Here is a 20,887-nt window from a genome sequence, read left to right as displayed (position 1 = left end):
AGGGGGCATGCAAGAGGCAGCTGATCGATGACTCTCATCGATGTTTCTAACTCTCTACTCTGTATCTCTCTTCTTTCATCTCTGTAAAAAATCAATAAAAATATATTTAAAAAAAAAGAAAAAGAAAAGAAAATCACTGCTACCAAAGTATACACTATTCATAACAAAATAAGTCAATGGTTATCCTTCACTCACTTGCCATCTGACGTGAGTTCCTGATGAGGAGGGAGAGGCACAGAGCTAAATGTATTTGTTCCTAAGGCCAGAGTTCAGAGGCCATAGATCCAGGTCTGCCCCCAGAGTGCACCACAACCTTCAGATGTAGCCATGGCTACAGGTTTCAAACCATTTTTTAACCAATCAAATAATTTAATCTTTAGCACAAGAAACACAATACTAGGAATAATGGCACTCAGCCTCTATCAGTCAGTTGGCAGAGACTATTCACTGCATTAAAATTTTATGTGCGCTATCTAATTTAATTCTTAAGGAAGTTTCTGAAGGAGATGAGTTATTATACCCTCTCTCTGAAGGAGATGAGTTATTATACCCATTTTACAGATGAGAATACCAAGCCTCTGAGAGATTGAGAGCAGCATGCCCAAGGTCACATGGCCAGGATGGCACCCAGTTCTGTCTGATTCCAGGCGCTGATATGATGCTTTTAGGTCATGGCAGCTTTCAACACTGAATGGCAATGTCAATACTTCTTACAGATTAGAGGGCACAATACCCTTACTACTCATCATACAGAGGAATCAAGGGTATGTGGGGAGGCCAGAGAAAAAGAGGGGGAGGGGAAAGGAAATGGGGGGGGCTCTCACGTCTCCCCCACCCCATCTCATCATCTTAAATTTAGAAACCAATTATCACGGTGGTCAGAAATAGCCACGGTTTATGTTGCAGGAATAAAAACATTCTGAGCTGGTCTTACCGCCTTTCTTTATCCAAGATCCTCTTAAAGTTAATTTCCTGAGGAAGGAGTCTATTCAGCAGAGGAAGAGAGACAGCATGAGGGGACTCCAGCTTTCCATAATGGGAAAGGCTTCAAGTGGAAAAACTCAAGAGTGGTGCCGCACCAGGGAGCGTGCACAGCTTCCACCAGTGGGGGCCTTCAAACTACTCTGGGAAACGTAAGGGGTAACTTAACCCCCTGAACTTTGGATAGTGATCTGGTCATATCCTATTATAGAAAACCCTTTGTTTAAGCCCCAAGAACGTGTAATGTGCCGCAAAGTTCCAGTTATGTCAATATACGCAATATTTATGGAACAGGAACCGGGAAGTCTTCAATGTCTGCAGGAAGCAAACCCGATGAAAAGGAAACTTCCTTAGGCTCCAACGCTAGACTAGCTAAAGGTGGAGGAGAGAGCACAAATGCAATTTGGTGCTGGTTCTGGTTTTCTCCTACAACCTGTGGCATTATAAAAATACTCACGTAACACAAACCTGCTTTGGAAAAAGTGTCTGTCAAAACAAACCAGAAAAAAAGGTGTGAGTTTCTAGAATGTTTTCCCCAAGAAGAGGGAACAGTGAAAATATTCTGCAAAAATGAAGTCAAGAAGTAATGAACATAGCCCGGCTGGTGTGCTCAGTGGATGAGCGTCGACCTATGAACCAGGAGGTCACGGCTCAATTCCCAGTCTGGGCACATTCCCTGGTTGCAGGCTCGATCCCCAGTAAGGGGCATATAGGAGGCAACTGATCAATGATTATCTCTCATCATTGATGTTTCTGTTTCTCCCTTCCTCTCTGAAATCAATAAAAAGTTTTTTGTTTTTTTTTAAAGAAGTAATGAACATAAAGAAATTTAGAGAGGAAGCTCTAATTTCAGAAACACATGAGAATCCAGTCTTAATAATCTGGTTGTCTTCTATAGTAAACCTCTAGAGGAGATAAGAAGCCATGGGACAAACGAAGCTCCAGAATGTTTTTGCCAAGCATTTATTTAAAATTTCACTTAAAAATGGATATATAATGGAGAAGAATACAAGAATCACATGATTCCTAAAAATAAAAGAAATTTCAAACTGGCTGGTATGCTCAGTGGTTGAGCACCCACCTATGAAAGAGGAGGTCATGGTGCAACTCATGGCACAGGCCCGGGTTGGGGGTTCGATTCCCAGTGGGGTGCAAATGAGAAGCAGTGGATCGGTGATTTTCTCTCATCATTGATGTTTCTACCTCTCCCTCTCCCCTCCTCTCTGACATCAGTAAAAATATATTTTTAAAAAACATTATTGCGCCGAAACTGGATTGGCTCAGTGGATAGAGTGCTGGCCTATGGACTGAAAGGTCCCAGGTTCGATTCCGGTCAAGGGCATGTACCTTGGTTGCGGGCACAGCCCTAGTAGGGGGTGTGCACTAGGCAGCTAATCGATGATTCTCTCTCATTGATGTTTCTAACTCTCTATCCTTCTCTCTTCCTCTCTGTAAAAAAATCAATAAAATATATTTTAAAAAAAGATCACTGCTACGTCAGGTCTGGTCGATTTTCACACCTTCACTAATTATACTGAAGGCAACAGTGGTGGACAGTCTGCCATCACTCTACGGCAGTGGTGCTTACCCGGAGGCAATCTGTCTTTCCCCCCCTCTGCCCCCCGTTCCCCCTCACCAGGAACATATGACAATGTCTGGAAATATTCTGGGTTGTCACACCTGGAAGGAAAATGCTGCTACCCACAGAGGGGAGAGAGCAGGAAGCTGCTGAAACAAAGTTTCACTTTCTCATCCAAAACAAACTGATCCTTTCGAAAGGCGGTGGAAGAGACTATTCCTGTAGTGACTCACAAGCAGCCCAGAGCAAACAGACATTTTAAACTTCTTTTTAATCTTAAAAAAAAAAAAAAAAAAAAGGCCAAAACTCCTGTCCTAGAAGACAGCCCCAGTCACGTACTGCTCAGCAAGCACTAGCAGTAATATGGTCTCTGCACCACGGAGGTGGCCACACACCCCAGCCATCTGCTCAGCATAAACCATCTGCCAGGCAGGGAGGAGGAGGAAGAGTAAGTAGCTGTCCTCCCTAGCTCTCTCTGCCGGGAGCTGGGGAGCCTCCCTGAAGCTGAAACCCCTGGAGACCCAGCAGCTGAGCTCCTGACTGAACCCTGGGATTAGAATTCGGCAGGGAAGGTGGCTCAGTCCTGCAGAGCTGGCACAGGTAGCTCTCCTTATCTGCACCTCGTGGCCAAGCCTAAAGCATCCCCCTGGTTCAAAGCCGTCCTGTCTCCTTCGCTGCTGCCTCTGGCATGCGGAGCATTTGCACTTGCCTCCTTGAAGCTGCAGAGCAAATAGGGCTGTGCATACTGCACATTTTTAACCGAGCCTGTTTACTGAGCCCCGGTTCCCCGTGTCGCTCTCACCACCTATTCAGAGCATAAACAACTTGAGCCTCCAATGCCATTCTCTGGGTCAAGGGCACCTTGGAAATATGATGAGCTCATAGTAAGGGCAAGGAAATTCCAGTTTCGGGAAAGGCAAAGTGAGCCGCTCAGGTTGTTCTCTCCATTGGAACTGTATGTCTTGATCTTCCTTTTATAACAGCACAAGCTCAAACATACCTGAGCAAATAAATGCGGGCTTGCTAGGAAAGCAACATTAAATGTAAGGGCAAAACCTCCTGTGGAGGGAAAAGCATGCTAAGTAGAACTGATTCTACTTTAATTCCGACTTTCAAAAGTCTGTATGTATTGGGCAGTTCCATGCAAGTTCAAGAATAAAAGTTGTACCCTACTGGCTGAAAAACCCTTAATGGTTTCATCAAGTCACCAAAGACATCATAATCAAGACTACATTATATTTAAAATTGGTGTGATATACTTCATCATTAAAATAAAAAGCGTAGGTAAAGCTTTTGGTCCCTTGAGACAGAACAAATACTTCAACAGCTGGAAGATGTTAAAAGTCAAGAGTTTTGGCATGTGAAGAGTCACATATATAATTACTCTTCCCTAAAAACAAAACATCTCGACAAACGCCAAAAAAACATGCTATCTCATAGGAAACCAACAAAACATAAGAACACAAATTATAATGTCCCTCCAATCTTTTATTTATAAACTTTACTTAGCTACTAGAGCTATTTAAACTGCCCCAAGGTAAGATAAATCATTTTTTCTTACAGATACGGGAACACTATTTTCCTAAGTGAAGAAAAACAATCATCAGCATCTTTACATATTTATCATAGCTGTATTATGGCTTGTTAGGGTAGACCATTCAAAGTTTTCATTTCAGCTAGACTGCCAAGCAGCTGAAATCATTCATAACACAGTCTGACTAAAAGGAACAAAAAGCAAAGCTCAACCTCTGTTTCTTTTTCTCCAATCTTATTTTTTTTAATTGAATTTATTGGGGTGACACTGGTGAATAAAATTGTATAGGTTTCAGGCATACAATTCTGTAATACATATCTCCACATTCTATTGTGTGTTCACCACCTCAGTCTTCTTTCACCACCTTTTATCTCCCCTTACCCTCTTCCACCTCTCCCACCCTATTTTTTCTCTGGTAATCATCCCACTGCTGTCTGTGTCCATGAGTCTTTTTTTTTTCTTTCTTCACTTAATCCCTTCACCCCTCTCACCCAGCCCCCATCTCCTCTGTCTGACAACTGTCAGCCTGATCTCTGTATCCCTGAGTCTGTCTCTACTTTGCCAGTTTATTTTGTACATCAGACTCCACATAGAAGTGAAAGAGTATGGTACCTGTCTTTCTCTGAACGGCCAATTTCACTTAGCGTAATAGAATATTTAAGCTAAAACGTCAGCTATTCAGAAGTAGGATTTGAATAAATATTTTTGACAAATTAGAACATTTATTTTTCATAATCCTAGAGGCCTGTTTCCATGATTCTCTTCGCCTTGTCTAAACTGTACCCTATGAACCACCCCTTCTTCAATTCTATGCCAGCAATTCTGCCCACTTGCTTGCCTTAGTATGTGGAAAGAACACACCACAAATTTATGGTGTTTAAAGTTCACATTCTGGGAACGATGGAATATTTATGAAGGACCAGCAGGAAAATATTTTACAATCCTACATACCCTGAGCATAGTTAATAAAGAATGTTCCCGCCAATTCTTTGCGGGAAGAGCTAAGGAGAGAGAGTGTGTGTATGTGAGTGTGTGTGTAGTGGGGACAGATAGAACAAATACTGAAAAAAAAAAAAAAAAGACTTGTACAGAATCCCTTCTGTTTATCTATCCACAGCAGGATATGAATACACACCCAGAAGTCTGAAATCGGAGGCATAAACATGCTGCCAGCAGACTGATTTACTTTCTATTCCCTTGAGAAGAGAGTATGAGAGTCTCGCCAGCATCTTCCCAGTCACTGGGAAACCTTTTAGACTAACAACCATTAAGAGAAGTGGATTTTAAATTAAGTTACAAGGAGCACTAGACTTGCACTAGCTCATTATCAACCAGAGGAGAGGTTCTATGGAGAAGAAATTTGAAAAATGCTCATTGGGAATAATAAGAGTGTTGACTCCCCACGGATATCATGAGAACTCAAAGATAAAAGTAAATAAAATGCTTACAACAGTGGCTTTGCACACTGCAAAGGACTCTAGTCTTAACTCAACAGGTACTTTAAAGAAAAGGAAGCACATTTGCTACTCTGATTCCATGTGCAGAAACTATACATCTCCTATCGCAAGCTTTGAAAGGACGATCTCCTTGAACAAGCATCTGAATGGCAGAGCTGGGAACATGGACACACAGCAGGCCACACAAAGGCTTACCTCTTCTTCTTGGTGATGATGAGCACATCATTAAAAAGAAAGAAGTAGACTTGCTGCTTGGACGTCCTTTTTGAGAAAAGCACCGTGTCTTCCACATAGGCTGTCAACTCACCTCTCTTCACCAGCCACCGGGAGGAGGAGACCAGAGGGAAAGGCTACAAACAGAGAAGAACTCAGCACCAAAGCCAAAGGAGAGAGAGCGTCTAAGATGATGGAGATTAAAATATGAAACTTATATTCAAATACAGTATGGCATGCAGCATTATTTTATAGACACACTAGTGGCCCAATACACAAAGGAAGATTTGTGCAAGAATGGGCCTTCATTGCCCTGGCTGCAGGCACCAGCTTCGCTATGGCCAGAGCAGCCTTTCTGCCTTCCCACACCGCCCAGAGGCCATAAGCGGCTGGGGTGGTGCAGAACTTCTGCGTTCTGCTTAGTCCCTGGCTGCTGGGCACATGTGTATGCAAATTAACCCACCATCTTTGTTGGGTTAATTTGCCTGCCCAGTCCTGATTGGCTGGTGGGTGTCGCAAAGATACGGTCAATTAGCATGTTATCTTTTATTATGTAGATTATAACAAAATATAATAAGTAGAGAAGTATAGTAATTCTCCAATAGAAAGTGAGCCACAACAATTTATTTTCCAATATGAAAACAACTTGCCTACATGTAACTAAAACTCAAAGAGAAAATGTTATTGGGTCAACCAGAAAGGATTATATTGTCCTTCCATTAACTCTCAGATGAAAAAGATCAAGAAGGGAGTCAGTTAACACTGAAATGCCTCAAAATGAAATCTATAAGTATCAATTGCAGTTACTTTAAATATCACAAACCAGTATCATCTAAACATACAGGAAAATGGAGATAACTGTAGTCAACAAGAGCCAAATATAAAAGTCTGCATTCCTTTATGAACTGAGTAGACTTTATTCAAACGGAAAAACAATCCTCTTAAATGTATGGTTTGTCAGCCGATTACTGACTTAGCCATATTCTGAAGAACACCTGTTCTTAAATGTATGGTTGTTTTCCCCCTGGAAGTTCATCCCTGAAAGCATCATGCCATTTTTCCAGGCTGAGGAAAATGAGGTTTTTCCCAAAATAATCCATCTTAATCTCAGAGGAAAGACTGGATACAAGAAATTACATAGTTTTTTAAAAATTCAGTTTCCAGTTTCCGACTGGAAAACTCTCAAAACCACAGGATAATCCTTACCCTGAGAGCTCTTTTTTTTAAGTTACCAGAAATGCTTACTGTAAAAAAAATTGATTTAAAAAAATTGTATCCATAAAATAAGCAGAAGTTCTTAGACACACAAAACATAACTGTAGTAGCTTAGTACAACCAAATGTCATCCTTCTCAGGGACTAATGATTAAAAATAGCTAAAGGAAATTGAGGATATTGGAGAAGAAATAAGAAAGCTAAGAGGATTTCTTTTTTCTTTTCTCTTCTTTTTTTTTACTTTATAAAGAACTTTTATGAGCAGGTTGCTCATCAGTTATGTACTGTTTTCCAGAAGATTTAAAAAGGAAGAGAAAACATTATGGCTGACCTCAAAATTTCCAAACTTGCTATTAAGGGAGTTCATGGAGTTTCCAGACCCAAATCTCAACTCAGATGATTATCCAACAGGAATGGCTGAAGCTTAAAAGGCCGGCAGACAAAGATAGCTTCTTAGACCATTATGGGGAAGCCCACCTACACACAATAGGTCACCGCCAAGAACTGTGTGTCAGGCCGAAACCGGTTTGGCACAGTGGATAGAGGGTCTGCCTGCGGCTGAAGGGTCCCGGGTTCGACTCCGGTCAAGCACATGTACCTGGGTTGCGGGCACATCCCCAGTAGGGGGTGTGCAAGAGGCAGCTGATCGATGATTCTCTCTCATCAATGTTTCTAACTCTCTATCCCTCTCTCTTCCTCTCTGTAAAAAAATCAATAAAATACATTTAAAAAAAAAGGAAAGAAATATGTGTCAGGTTTGGTCCTGCTGAAGGTATGGAATTACTGGGGACACTGTGCTATCTTGCTGTTGCATGTAACCCTATAGTATGAACCAAGAACAGTTTTATGATTAAGTTCTTAGTTTAGGGGAAGAAAGTTTTTAAAATTGGTTTGTTGTTTTTGAAATACATTGACTTTTATAGGTTCCTCATACTCTACTAGGCAAAAATAACTATCTAAGGAATATCTAAAATAGGCAGTGGCTTCCAATATGTATATGCCTCTTTTGAAAACAAAAATCCGATATTATAAAATTTTTTTGTTTCAGAATTTATTATAAGATGAAACTCATTCTTTAAAGAAGAAGAAGAGAAGGAGGAGGAGGAGGAGGAGGAAGAGGAAGAGCAGGAGGAGGAGGATAAAGAGGAAAAGAAATTATGAAAATGCCCAAGAGAAAAGAATCCATAAGTGAATTCTTGGAATTCAGAAACTCTAAGACTAAAATTCAGGTGTAAATAAAAAAACTAGAAAAAAAAGTTCATGGATAAAAACATATCCCTAAAGAGAATCATGATGTAAGTCCTGGGGAGAAAAGACTTTTCATCCTTTTTTTGTGTTATTTGGCATCCTAGAAAACTAGTCTCAGTATAAAATTGAACTAATTTTATGAGTCAGCAAGATAAGAAAGAGCTGCTGAAGAGCAAATATATATTTTTATTGATTGAGAGAAAATTAATCCTTTAACCATTTAAAGGTATACATATAACCCAGTGGCTTTCAGTACCTTCTCAAGGTTGTGCAATGGTCACCACTATATAATTCAGAACATTTTCAACACCCTAAAAAGAAACCCCAAATGCCTTGAGTCACTCTCCATTCTGTCCTCCCTGCAAAGCCCTGGCAACCAGGATTCTACTTTAACTCCATGGGTTGCTTATTCTGGGCATTTCATATAAAAGGAATTATACAATATGTGACCTTTGGAGTCTGATTGCTTTCATTTAGCGTAATGTCTTCAAGGTTCATCCATGTTGTAGCATGTATCAGGACTTTGTCCTTTTTTATGGCTGAGTACTATTTCATTGTATGAATATACCACAGTTTGTTTACCACCTCGCCAATTTTGTTGATGGAGACATGTGGGTTGTTTCCACTCTTTTTTTTTTTTTTTTTGGCTATAATGAAAAATGCTACCATGACCATTTGTGTACAAGTTTTTATTTCAACAACAGTCTTCAGATCTCTTGGGTATGTACCTAGGAGTGAAATTGCTGGGTCATGTAGTAATTCTGTTTAACTTGTTGAGGAAATATTAACCTGTCTTCGACAGTCCAAAGACTTTTCAATGCCTTGGAGTTGTTCATGTTGTGTTACATCTTGGATTTGGAGTAGGAAGCCTTACCTGACTGATACAAGCTCCCCATCCTTCTATCCCGCACTCCTGGGGCTGACCATTCTCCTGTCTCCCATGTACTGTGACAGCTACAGACTTTGCTACTAACTCCTTTGCATTTCTGTAATTTTCTGTGAGATTTTAGCTTGTCCTTCCTACTGCCTTCCACAAATAAGATGCTTGTTAAACTCATGAACTCACTTGGTGTTAATCACTTACTTTTACAGACCCCTGGGGTAAGCTTTCTTCAATTATATATTAATTTTGCATTCTATAGAAATAAAGTTTAAATATATTTTAAATAAATTGATTTTCATCTAGGAAGGCAAAAGAAACATGGTTAGGGAAGGAATTTTTAAAAAGAACAATAGTTAGGGGTTTGCCATCTTTAAAAAGAAGATTAAAAAAAGAAAAAAAGAAACAAACAAACAAACAAAAATCAGCCCAGCCCACATGGCTCAGTGGTAAGCATTGAACCATGAGGTCTCGGTTCAATTCCGGTAAAGGCACATGCCCAGGTTAAGGGCTCGATCCCCAGCGTGAAGCACGCAGGAGGCAGCTGATCAATGATCCTCTCTCCCTCTCCCTTGCTCTCTGAAATCAATAAAAATATATTTTAAAAAATTGTAGTAGCGAGCAGCACAAAGTCAACATAAAGAATTATGGGGAAAAAACAAATTTGCAAAGAACAATCTACAATAGGGGTGTCGAACTCAATCAGAGAAGGGGCCAAAATCTAAAATCCAGCCTAAATCGCAGGCCGAATGGTTTACTGAACAGTCATAAACTGTCATTGTGATGGAAACGCAGCGGAGTGCAGTGATGACAGCGCGGTGCGGGCCACATTGCAAGGCCTGGAGGGACGGATTTGGCCCGCGGGCCTTGTGTTTGACACATGTGATCTACAACCTGTTTCTGCAAACTGGACAAGGAGTGTCCTTATTGGATTTGGGAGAACAGCACGGTCCAGCTCCTGGGATACGATACCACTGTTTTGTAGGACACTTCGGAAACCTAAAAGAAAGCTCCTTTCCATACTAAAGTTCTATTCGCTTTTTTTTTTTAAGTACTTTTATTCATTTCAGAGAGGAAGAAAAGATCAACCATGAGAGAGAATCACTGACAAGCTGCCTCCTGCATGCTCCACAATGAGGATCAAGCCCACAACCCAGGCATTATGTCCCGAACAGAAGTCAAACCATAACCTCCTGGTTCATAGGCCGATGCTCAACCACTGACCCACACCAGCTAGGTAAATTCTATTATTTTTAACTACCCTTTCCCCAAGTTTGCTGGCTTCCTTGGGGGGGTTGGGGGGAGGAGAATGTTCTCGTGAGATCATACCTAACTGTGGTTTGTGGAAAGGTCGCTTAATCTGGCATAAAAGGAATAGAATCTCCCTCAGCATCTGTTATTTTCTCTGCCAGCCTCTCTCTAATCAATGCATGGTCCTTCTGCATTGATTAGAGAGGGGGAGATAAAATCCTATCCACTTCTGTTGCCCTCAACTGTCTTCATATTTATAGAAGCCTTAAGCAAGAGCAGTAATAAATCTGTTTATGAAGAAGTGCAAAAATACCTTAATTTTAAATTCCAGCTGGGAGTTAATTGTGTACATCATTTCTGTCCTTTCCATCTTCCGGGCTCCTTCATTGCACAGTCGAACCAACTGGGAACACAGAAAAATACGGAGGGTTGAGAGATCCAGGAGAGGAACCCCACTTTCAAAAGCAGATCTCTCTCGCAGGAAGTCATCAGCACTGGGGAAGCTCTACAGACCCCTCTCTGACGGTTGAAGAACTCACTTTTACACAGTTAAGACACTGTCCTCAGTGAGAAGTGGGGTCACTAGGATGTGAAGACAGAGGAGGAAAGTCTCCTAAAAATGTCTAGGTACACATGTCCTTGGTGAGTTGTTATTACATCACACCCTCCACACCCAGGTTCCTTCCACAGGCCCAGGCCCTAGTCCCTGAGCATTCTGTTCCTTTCTTCTGCCCCTCCTGCTGGCCTCAACCCAACCTCTCACCCACCCTCAGGGCACGCTGCACCTTTCTCCTCACTGTCAAGTCAGAGCAGCTGGAGGCAGATGACCAAGGTCACAGGCAAATTCCAAGCAGAGTGACTAGTAATTCAAAGCATATGTTTAGTAAGGGGAAGCCTTCATCTAGGGAAAACCTGATGGTCAGTGACTCTTCAAGAATGGCCAGGTTCAGGGACATTCACTGTAATTAAAGATTATGAATGATCTACAACCGAATCAGTCCTTTAGTGATGGCCTGGGACATTGTGATTTATAATAAGAAACATATAGTTGGTCTTTGTCCATAGTTCCCAGCACAAAGCATCTAAAACCCTCGTAATTTCCTATATAGGAGCCACGAGGGGCATCTTTAGTCATAATATGATATTTATTTATAACAGGCCCCTTTAAAAAAACATCTTAATTTATGTCAATGAGGTAACTTTAAAAAAGCCGCTAACCATCACCGTGGTTTCAAGGGCTGGTGTGCCCGGCACAGCAGTTGACATGCAATAAATATTTATTTAATGAGGAAATCAATAAACAGCTATTCAGACCCCACAGGAAACTGAGACATCTATAGGCCCTTAAAACAAGATGGCCTGACACGGTAAAAATTCACATTTCACTTGAGTGTAGCAAACATCATTTTGTTTTTCAGCTCCCTAAAGAATGCTGTGCAATTGGCTGTGAGAATCTACCAGTTTTCAGCACCAAACCCAGACACATTCTCTTCTACGAGATCCGAGGGTTTTACTGTTTGAGGAGCTACCCAACAGTTACCTTGCTTACTTCCTTCAAGGCCCTTTTACAGACTTCATACTTTGGAGAGTCCTTAGGAGTTTTTTGGCAGATAGTCTGTAATAAAGTAAAAGAAGAAAAAAAAATTAATTGACTGATTTTACTAAGTATGATAAAACCAATGCCCAGACATACCCTCTCACTCAGCAAACGTCACAATGCTGAATACAATATTACGGGTGGATATGACGATGACATTAAAATCCAGTGACATAAGTCATGAAATGTTCTCTACACACAGAGAATCCAAGTGAATCCAGGAAATGGTGAAATAAGAGGAGAGACTTCAGAGGTGGATGAACCCGATTTCAAATCTGAACTCTGCCCCCTTATTCCCTATTTGATCTAGGGTGAGTCCTATAAAACTCAATTTCTTCATCTGTAAATTCAGAATAATGCCAGCTATGTTACCAGGTGGCTGCCAGGGTTAAATGATAATACATGTACAATAAAGTGTTTTATGAGTGCCTGGCATATAGTAGGCCATCAATAAATGATAAAATTGCTTTCATTATCATCATCATCATAATCATCATTAGAAGTGAACTAATTCTGTATAGAACATGACTGTATAAAGATACCAAGGGAAAAAAGGCTGCTAAATTTTCTCTTGATATATTTATACTGCAATTTTTTGTGACGGTAAAATTGAGCTCAAATAAAGTGAATTCAAGGTAAACTGAATTACACATAACTTTTGAAACTAGACCTGATTCAAAACCAACAAAACTATTTCGAGTGTTAAAACTGTTCATCTCAATTAAGTTTAAATCATTTCAAAATACATTTAAATCTCCAAATGAAGTAAAATTGAAGAGATAATGTTTGAAGTCCATTTAGATTCTGCCCCAGTGGCCAGACTCTCTCAGAGGAGAAGAGATTAGGGCAGTGGGAATCAGGTGAAGGGGGAAGGTAGGTATATCTAGCAAACCATTGGTTCCTACGATGGCGGTAAGTACCAGGCCTACAAACCTGAGGTCGGGTGTCAGGATTGTTACATATGATGTGTCAGAAGAAACACAGAGAGTGCCATCTGTGGGTTTATAGTCATGGTTCTCAAATATTTTTGACTATGACCCACTGCAGAAAATACATTTAACACCATGACAGGTATACATGCAAACAAAAATGAAACAAGGTTTTGTGTGTGTTTTTTAATAAAATAATACTTAACCACATTATGGACCGTGTACATGACATGTAGAGTATGTTCTGTTTTTCCTTTTAAAAAGTGCTCATTTTTCAAAAGTCAATTTTGTGGCAGACTAAGAGGAATGAAAATAGTTTTAAAAATACTGGCTTATGCCCCTGAGAGGAGGCACCCTAAATTCATAATGTCTCTACACACTTCGATTTTATGTAAATGTGGTGCATACTGAATTTTCTAGGGAGAATGACTACAGCTTTACTCAGCACCTCAAAAAAAAAAAAAAAATAGAGCTCACTGGACAATAAGGGCATTAAACCCCCATTATGGTATGTTTGATTTTGTTAGTCTCAATCTATTCAAGCAATTTTGCCAAAATTAAACAGAATATGAAAGGCTGAGAGATGGCAGTATATACAGAATCTAAGGAAACATGGCTAGAATAATGCACTTTCAGAAGAAGAAAGAAACCTGAAAGTTTGTAATACAAGAAAACTGACATTTAGAAAGCACCCATTTCTTATTTAAAATAGTAATGTTTGAAATATTTCCCGATACCCGTGGTTGGCAAACTGCGGCTCACGAGCCACATGCGGCTCTTTGGGCCTTGAGTGTGGCTCTTCCACAAAATACCACGGCCTGGGCAAGTCTATTTTGAAGAAGTGGTGTAAGAAGAAGTTTTAGATAAAAAACTTGGCTTTCAAAAGAAATTTCAATAGTGGTACTGTTGCTATTTGGCTCTGTTGACTAATGAGTTTGCCGAACACTGCCCTATACAACTCAAAGTTTCATAAAACAGTTTTAGAAGTCACATAGTATAAATCCTGTTTTAATGACCTCATTACTGCTGATAAATCTTAGAGAAGAAAGCACAGCAGCTGCTCCTTGAAGGTATCTTTGGGTAAGTCATAATTCTACATAATAAAACCATATTATATGCAAATTGACCAAACAGCAGAATGACTGGTTGCTATGACGTGCACTGACCACCAAGGGGCAGATGCTCAACATAGGAGCCGCTCCCTGGTGGTCAATGCACTCCTACGGGGGGCGGGGGGCGGGGGGCGGGGGGGGGGGGGGACGGAAGCGCCACTCAGCCAGAAGCCAGGTTCATGGCTGGAGAGCACAGCAGCGGTGGTGGGAGCCTCTCCCACATCTGTGAACCCCTTGGGGGATGTCCGTCTGCCAGCTTAGGTAGGGAGTGGGCCTACGCCAGCAGGCAGACATCCCCCGAGGGGTCCCAGACTATGAGAGGGCGCAGGTTGGGATGAGTGACTGCCCCCCCCCCCCCAACCCCATGCATGAATGTCGTATGTCGTGCACCAGGCCTCTAGTATTAATATAACTCAGTACAGGCCTGTATACTATATTATTAATTTAGTCAAGAAACAGTCTATTGTCACACTTAACATTTACTATTTCATCCATTTTCATACCAACTCCTGCAGGTACCCATTATTCTTATTTTCAGAATAAATTAAGCAATTTGCCCAAGATCACCTAGCCAGTGGCAGAGACAGAATTTGTGCCCAGATCTTACTCCAAAGCCACAGGGCTTCACTGCACCAGGTTTATGAGTCAGCGTGCCTCCTGAGGAAACGGCGGTCCAAAAAGATTAAATGAGTTGCCCAAGGTCAGAGGCCTCGTGGTTCAGCCAGAACCCAATCCAGGACTCCTGACTTCAAGAAGTCAATCATCTTCCCACTTCACAAAGTGTTGCGTGCGTGCTGTCATTTAAATCCTTCAGTGACCACACACACCTAACTTGAGGATGATTCCTAAAGATATTAGACAAAAGTGAGGCTTTCAGCGGAATAGCACCTTCTCACTAACCAGGGGATTTTATAGAGGGGTGATGCATCCATTTAAGTGGAAGAAGAAGAATTTCCTTAATTAGATTTATGGCACTACGGCTACCCACAGGGGAAAGAGCCACCCAATCATGTCTTACGTCCATCAGCAGGGGAAGGCGAGTCACCCTCTGCATAGGGAGAATGAGGAAAGAGATCATGGGTAAGTTCCTGCAGTCTTCGTGGGACTCGATGCGTGACAGTACTTCCTTAAAAGATGGATTGGTGGCTCTGAGGGAAAATGAAGAAAGAAGAAACTTCAATATACAGCCTCCTCAAGTTAAGAATAATAAAGAAAAGGTAGTATAGAAAACTGTAATAATTTCAGATATTACCAACAATTTTTAAATATACAGAACATGAACACATAATTACATAGGTAGACATAGATGGCTTGTCTGCCTTTTATAGCCAAGATTGAATGTAAGATATGAGTCTAAGGTATGAACAATGAGATGAAAATGTCTGAGCTACAAATTTATAGACGTGGAAAGTAAACAAATGACAAGGCAATGGCATTGGAATGGTGAATGCATCAATTACAAATTAGTTTTAATTTGTAATAAAATTTGAAAACAAAAAACTGGTAAAACACTACCACAACATTTTAATTTCATTTTCTCACAATGAGTTTTTTTTAGTTTTTTTAAAATATATTTTATTGATTTTGTACAGAGAGGAAGGGAGAGAGATAGAGAGTTAGAAACATCGATGATGAGAGAGAGTCATCGATCAGCTGCCTCTTGCACGCCTCCTACTGGGGATGTGCCCGCAACCAAGGTACATGCCCTTGACCGGAATCGAACCCGGGACCCTTCAGTCCCCAAGCCAACGCTCTATCCATTGAGCCAAACCGGTCTCGGCTCACAATGAGGAGTTTTAAGTTTTCCTTCCTACTTGCTTGAAAAATCTTTTAGAAAATTCACGGAAAAAATCAAACTCTAAACCAGTTGCATCTTTAAATCCCCGAGGTCCGTCCCCCACCTCCAAAGCGTATAGTTAAACAGAAAACTGACTATTGTCAGCAGTGTTTCTTCTCTCCCAGTGACAGCAAAACCAGTAAAATACTGCCACGGCATTTAGCAAGATACACTGACATATACCATTTTATGGGAACCACCCATATATCTTTTAAGGAAGGTCAAGAGGGGATTCCAATAAGGATGGAGCCTCAGAAAGGTCCCGACTTGCCAAATAATAGACCTAGTATTTGGTAAAGACAGAAGTCAAGCCAAGGTCTTCTGACCTTCAGTGGGTGCCTTCACCCCTGCATCTCTCACCTCACGTCAGCCCCGGAGGAACAGTGAGGAGCTCCATTGTGTCTGCAAGGAGGGGGCTGGGAAGGGGTGGTCCTGCAATGTAATCCCACATTGGAGGGCAAGGGAAGGGGGAGAGGGGCAAGAAGCATCATAGTGACAATTGTGACCTGTTTAAACATTATATATATATATATATATATATATATATATATCTATCTCACACACACACTGTATATATACTGAGTGGCAGATTATTATGATCTCTGAACACATAATAATCTGGTCACTCAGTGTATATCCTATTTAATAAAAGGCGAATATGCAAATTGTCCCCTTGACCAGGAGTTCAACCAGCAGGTAGGTTAGCCAATCATCTATGTATCCTTCCCCTGGGCTGGCTGGATCCCACCATGCACAAATTCATGCACTGGGCCTCTAATACACACACACACACACACTGAGTGACCAGATTATCATGCGTTCAGCGATCATAATAATCTGACCACTCAGTGTGTATAGAGTAAGGTGACCAGATCATCCCACTTTTGGCGGGACAGTCCCAATTTTCAACAATTTTTTCTGTGTCCTGCGGCATATAAAAAAAAGTCCCGATTTTTGGAAAGATTGGAGAGAATGGAAAGATTCTTTGCAAAAATCGGGACTTTTTTAAAACACTATGGGACACGGGAAAAATTGTTGAAAATCTGGACTGTCCCACCAAAAGCAGGACGATCTGGTCACCTTAATACAGAGGCTCAGTGCACGAAATTCGTGCTTTTGGGAGGTGGGGGTCCGAACCTGGCCTGCACCTCTCACAGTCTGGGAGCCCTCAGATAATATCTGACTGATGGCTTAGGCCTACTCCCTGCGTGGGGAGCAGGCCTAAGCCCTCAGTCGGACATCCTTAGCATTGCCAGAGGTGGGAGAGGCTCCCACCACCACCACCACTGTGCTTGCCAACAATGAGCCTGGCTTTGGCTGAGGGTACTGACCACCAAGGGGCAGCTCCTGTGTTGAGTGTCTGCCTCCTAGGGTCAGTGTGCATCATAGTGACAGGTCATTCTACCATTTGGTAGATTTGCATATTAGCCTTTTATTAAATGGAATATTTTGCCTAGCCAGCTTGGCTCGTTGGATAGAGCATCAGCCTTCAGACTGAAGGGTCTCAGGGTCTCAGGTTCAGTTCCAGTGAAGGGCCCATTCCTGGGTTGCAGGCTCCATCCATAGGGCCCTGATCGGGAGCTCGTGCGGGAGGCAATCGATTGAAATGTCTCTCTCACATCCATGTTTCTCTCTCTCTGTCTCTCCCCCTCCCTTCCACTCTCTCTAAAAATCAATTAAAAAAAAATCTTCACTGAGGATATCCTCGGGCCTTGTGATAAACAAGGCTCCAAAATTTGATTATTTGGTTCAAGTCTGCTAAAAATAAATTAGGAAATACCCAGAATAGAAAATTAAAAGAAATCTTACAGAAATGTTTTAATTTCATTTTCTCACAACAAGGAGTTTTAAATTTTCCTTCCTACTCGCTTGGAAAGTTCAAGGAAAAAAAAATTAAACCCCAAGTCAGTTGCATCTTTATATCACCAGTTACAACTTTAGGTCCCAGTCCCCCACCTCAGTAGTTTGGGATGAACCCTGGGCTTTGTTTTTTGCTTATTCTCAGATTCCCAGGAGCTTCCAAAGAGCAGGTGAAGGTGAATGTCACCATCCTAAATGTAAATTTACACCAACCATACACAGCTTCTGTGAACCCAGCCCCTTGTGTCAAGGTGAAAGCTCAGTTGATAGTTTCATTAAGCTAATTTCAAGAAAACCTCAATTTTTTTTCTTTCTAAAGATATATTTTATTGATTTTTTTTACAGAGAGGAAGGGGGAGGAATAGAGAGTTAGAAACATCGATCAGCTGTCTTCTGCACACCTACTTCTGGGGATGTGCCCAAAACCAAGGTACATGCCCTTGACCAGAATAGCACCTGGGACCTTTCAGTCCACAGGCCAACACTATCCACTGAGCCAAATCAGTTAGGGCAAAACCTCAATTCTTAAAGAGTTACCTATTCCCTTTTTTTAAAATCGTGCAAAATGTTGAAAACAAAATGAAATTCAGCTCCAATTTAAGGCTTTGTTTTCGAACAGGTATGTAACTTGCATTTTCTAACAGTTACAGAGCAACCTTTGTATCAGCAGAGGTTGGGGTACAGGTGGGGGTGATAGGAAAAATGAGGGATATGATTTTGTCCCCAAGAAGCATTCAGCAATGTCTGTTGGCATTTGGCTTGCCACACGGGGGTGAGGAACAGAGGCAGGGGATCCTGCAGAACATGCTACATGGGCAGCACGCAGGACAGTCCCCACAACAAAGAGTTATCCAGCCCCAAATGTCAGGAGTGCCGACAAACCCTGCTTTGTACTGAAAACCTCAACTGGAGCTGGCGGCTGGATTTCCCACCCTATACAAGAGCTACATGAGGACATGGAGAGGGAAGGGGCAGACCAGCCCTTCTCACCAGCCAGGGGCTATTTCTCCACGCAGCCTTGAGGTGATGACTCATCACCAACCCTTGATAGGTCTCACACACCGCGGAGAAGTTGGCCACAGTCCCAAGCCAAGGTCGAAAAATGCCATAGCTCCCAGTGGGGGAATGATCACAGCAACCCCCAAGCTGAGTCTACAGCAATGCACAAATGCAGCTACTTGTGACAAACAGGCCCTCTTCCCCCCCCCCCCCCCCAAATAGGACAATATAGACATTACTGAACAACTACTGACTCTCTCATGGATAGAGATGGAATTTACCACACCAAAACTTACAGCCACCCAAGTAGGACAAAGAGGAAAGGTGTGGAGAGAAGTTTAAAGCTTGTTTGTTTCATAATTCAAGTCTTTAAGAACTCCCTCCCTCCCCGTGGTTTCTTTCAGACCTTTGCTTCTCAGGTTACCCAAAGGGGAAATCAGCAGTTCCTACAAACAACTTAATAGAAACAGAGCTGTCATTTGAATGGAAGAAGATTAGAGTCCTAGAGAAAACTGGATCCTGGCACTAACTATTCAGCCTCCTCAAAAACTCCCTCTTGGCCTCAGGCAAACTACTTAATGGCCAGTTAAAGTCTTAGAGAAGGGGAGGGGAAGGTTGGAATAATCATCACAACAATTAAAAACAAAAACAAGGAAAACAACGACCTATCTATACTAATCAAAGAGAAAGAGGCAAATTGACCTGTGTGACACCCACAAGCCAATCAGGAATATGCAAATTAATCCAACAAAGATGGTGGGTTAATTTGCATATGCAGATGCTGAGTGGCCAGGGGTGGGACTAAGGCATTCTGCACTGACCCAGCTGCTCCGAGCCTCTGGGCAGCGTGGGAAGGTGGAAAGGAAGCTCCGGGCCAAAGCAAAGGTAGGCTGGCAGCCAGGGGAAGGAAGGCCCATTCTTGCACGAATCTTCGTGCATCGGGCCTCTAGCAATTTCATAATTGCTTTAAAGAGAAAATTCTCCCGAGACTAGATTTTTCTACTAGGACACACTCACCCCGAAACCAAAACTCTTAAACATCTGTCCCTGGGATATAGCCCATCTATTAGAAATAACTGTCCCATGAGGGCCTAATCATTTCCCCCAAAAATGCAATGAAGGCAAAATCAATAATTTCTAATGCTGATTTCTGGAACAGTTACAAGGGAAATTTTGTTTTCAATCAGTTCGTTAGCATCAAGCATGTCAGTCACTGCCCCTTACCAGTTAGCTGGCAGGACTCCATCACACAAAATTGATTTGAGAGATTAATTCATTTCAATCAATGAGAGTTATTAAAACAAGGCCGGATAATTAAAACTATACTTTTAACATAGCTTACAACAATTTCTGCAGTGTTCGCTGTTGGTAGACTTCGTTTGTACAGTATTTCACATATGGGTCAAATGTGGATGCCGTGTGCTTTTCCACAATGTCACTTATGTCATCTATGAAGATATTATTCTGATGTCTTGCTTCCAACTCTGTAAAGAATCTGAAAGAAAAACAAAAAACACAAAGAAAAGCATTTACACTTTCTTCCATATGCTTTAATAACAGATTATCTCATGTGATGCTTTTTTGCAGCGTTTGCAAATATCAACAGTACCAGTACCAACTCAAAAAGACAGAAGCCAAAAACTATAAAAATCCTCTACATTTAAAACTGTCATATTCATATCTTATAATTTCAAGTAGTCAGTTTTACAACACTGATAATCCAGTTCATTTCTACACTTTCAGGTATATTTTAGAATATACAGATTTCACTATTTTTCAAGGATGCCCTATAGATTGGAGGAAGAAGAACAGAATGATGCTTGCATATTTTATTATGCTGAAAAGCATATGAGCACAACATCTGACTAAGTACTTTAAAACCAAGCATGAAATAAACTTAATTCTATGTGTCCTTTCTCTCTAAATAAAAGGAATCATAATATTTTAAATCTAATGTTATGTATGACATTCAGTGTCTTCATAAATTAGTTAGGTTGCAATTTCAGGTTGCCAGACTTAAGAGTGAGTATGTATTTGTATATGCATATGTTGTATCCAGTTCAGTTAAAATTAAATTTCTGATAAATAATGAGTAATTTTTCAAAAAACTATGTGTCAAATATTGCATGGGTATCTTGTGTTTTATCTGGCAACCAGATGTTGCATCCAATGTTAACAGAACATCAAAATCAGGTA

At 41.3% G+C, this 20,887-nt stretch overlaps 1 protein-coding gene across 4 annotated transcripts in view; it reads right to left on the bottom strand.

Annotated features, from left to right (window-relative positions):
* The window catches only part of ARHGEF26 (Rho guanine nucleotide exchange factor 26), a 112,391-nt gene that overhangs the window by 20,348 nt on the left and 71,156 nt on the right, over positions 1 to 20,887 (bottom strand). For all 4 annotated transcript variants that reach the window (XM_045583617.1, XM_036445491.2, XM_036445490.2 and 1 more), the window contains 5 exons: positions 20,034 to 20,186; positions 15,014 to 15,143; positions 11,898 to 11,972; positions 10,671 to 10,760; positions 5,747 to 5,901 (listed from right to left, as the gene is read on the bottom strand). In XM_045583617.1, the coding sequence (XP_045439573.1) occupies positions 5,747 to 5,901; positions 10,671 to 10,760; positions 11,898 to 11,972; positions 15,014 to 15,143; positions 20,034 to 20,186 (603 nt within the window). The remainder of the gene's footprint in view (positions 1 to 5,746; positions 5,902 to 10,670; positions 10,761 to 11,897; positions 11,973 to 15,013; positions 15,144 to 20,033; positions 20,187 to 20,887) is intronic.

This window comes from Pipistrellus kuhlii, unplaced genomic scaffold (assembly GCF_014108245.1).
Source record: "Pipistrellus kuhlii isolate mPipKuh1 unplaced genomic scaffold, mPipKuh1.p scaffold_m20_p_2, whole genome shotgun sequence".
Classification (NCBI taxonomy): Eukaryota; Metazoa; Chordata; class Mammalia; order Chiroptera; family Vespertilionidae; genus Pipistrellus; species Pipistrellus kuhlii.
This window is presented reverse-complemented; position numbering and strand designations above follow the sequence as displayed.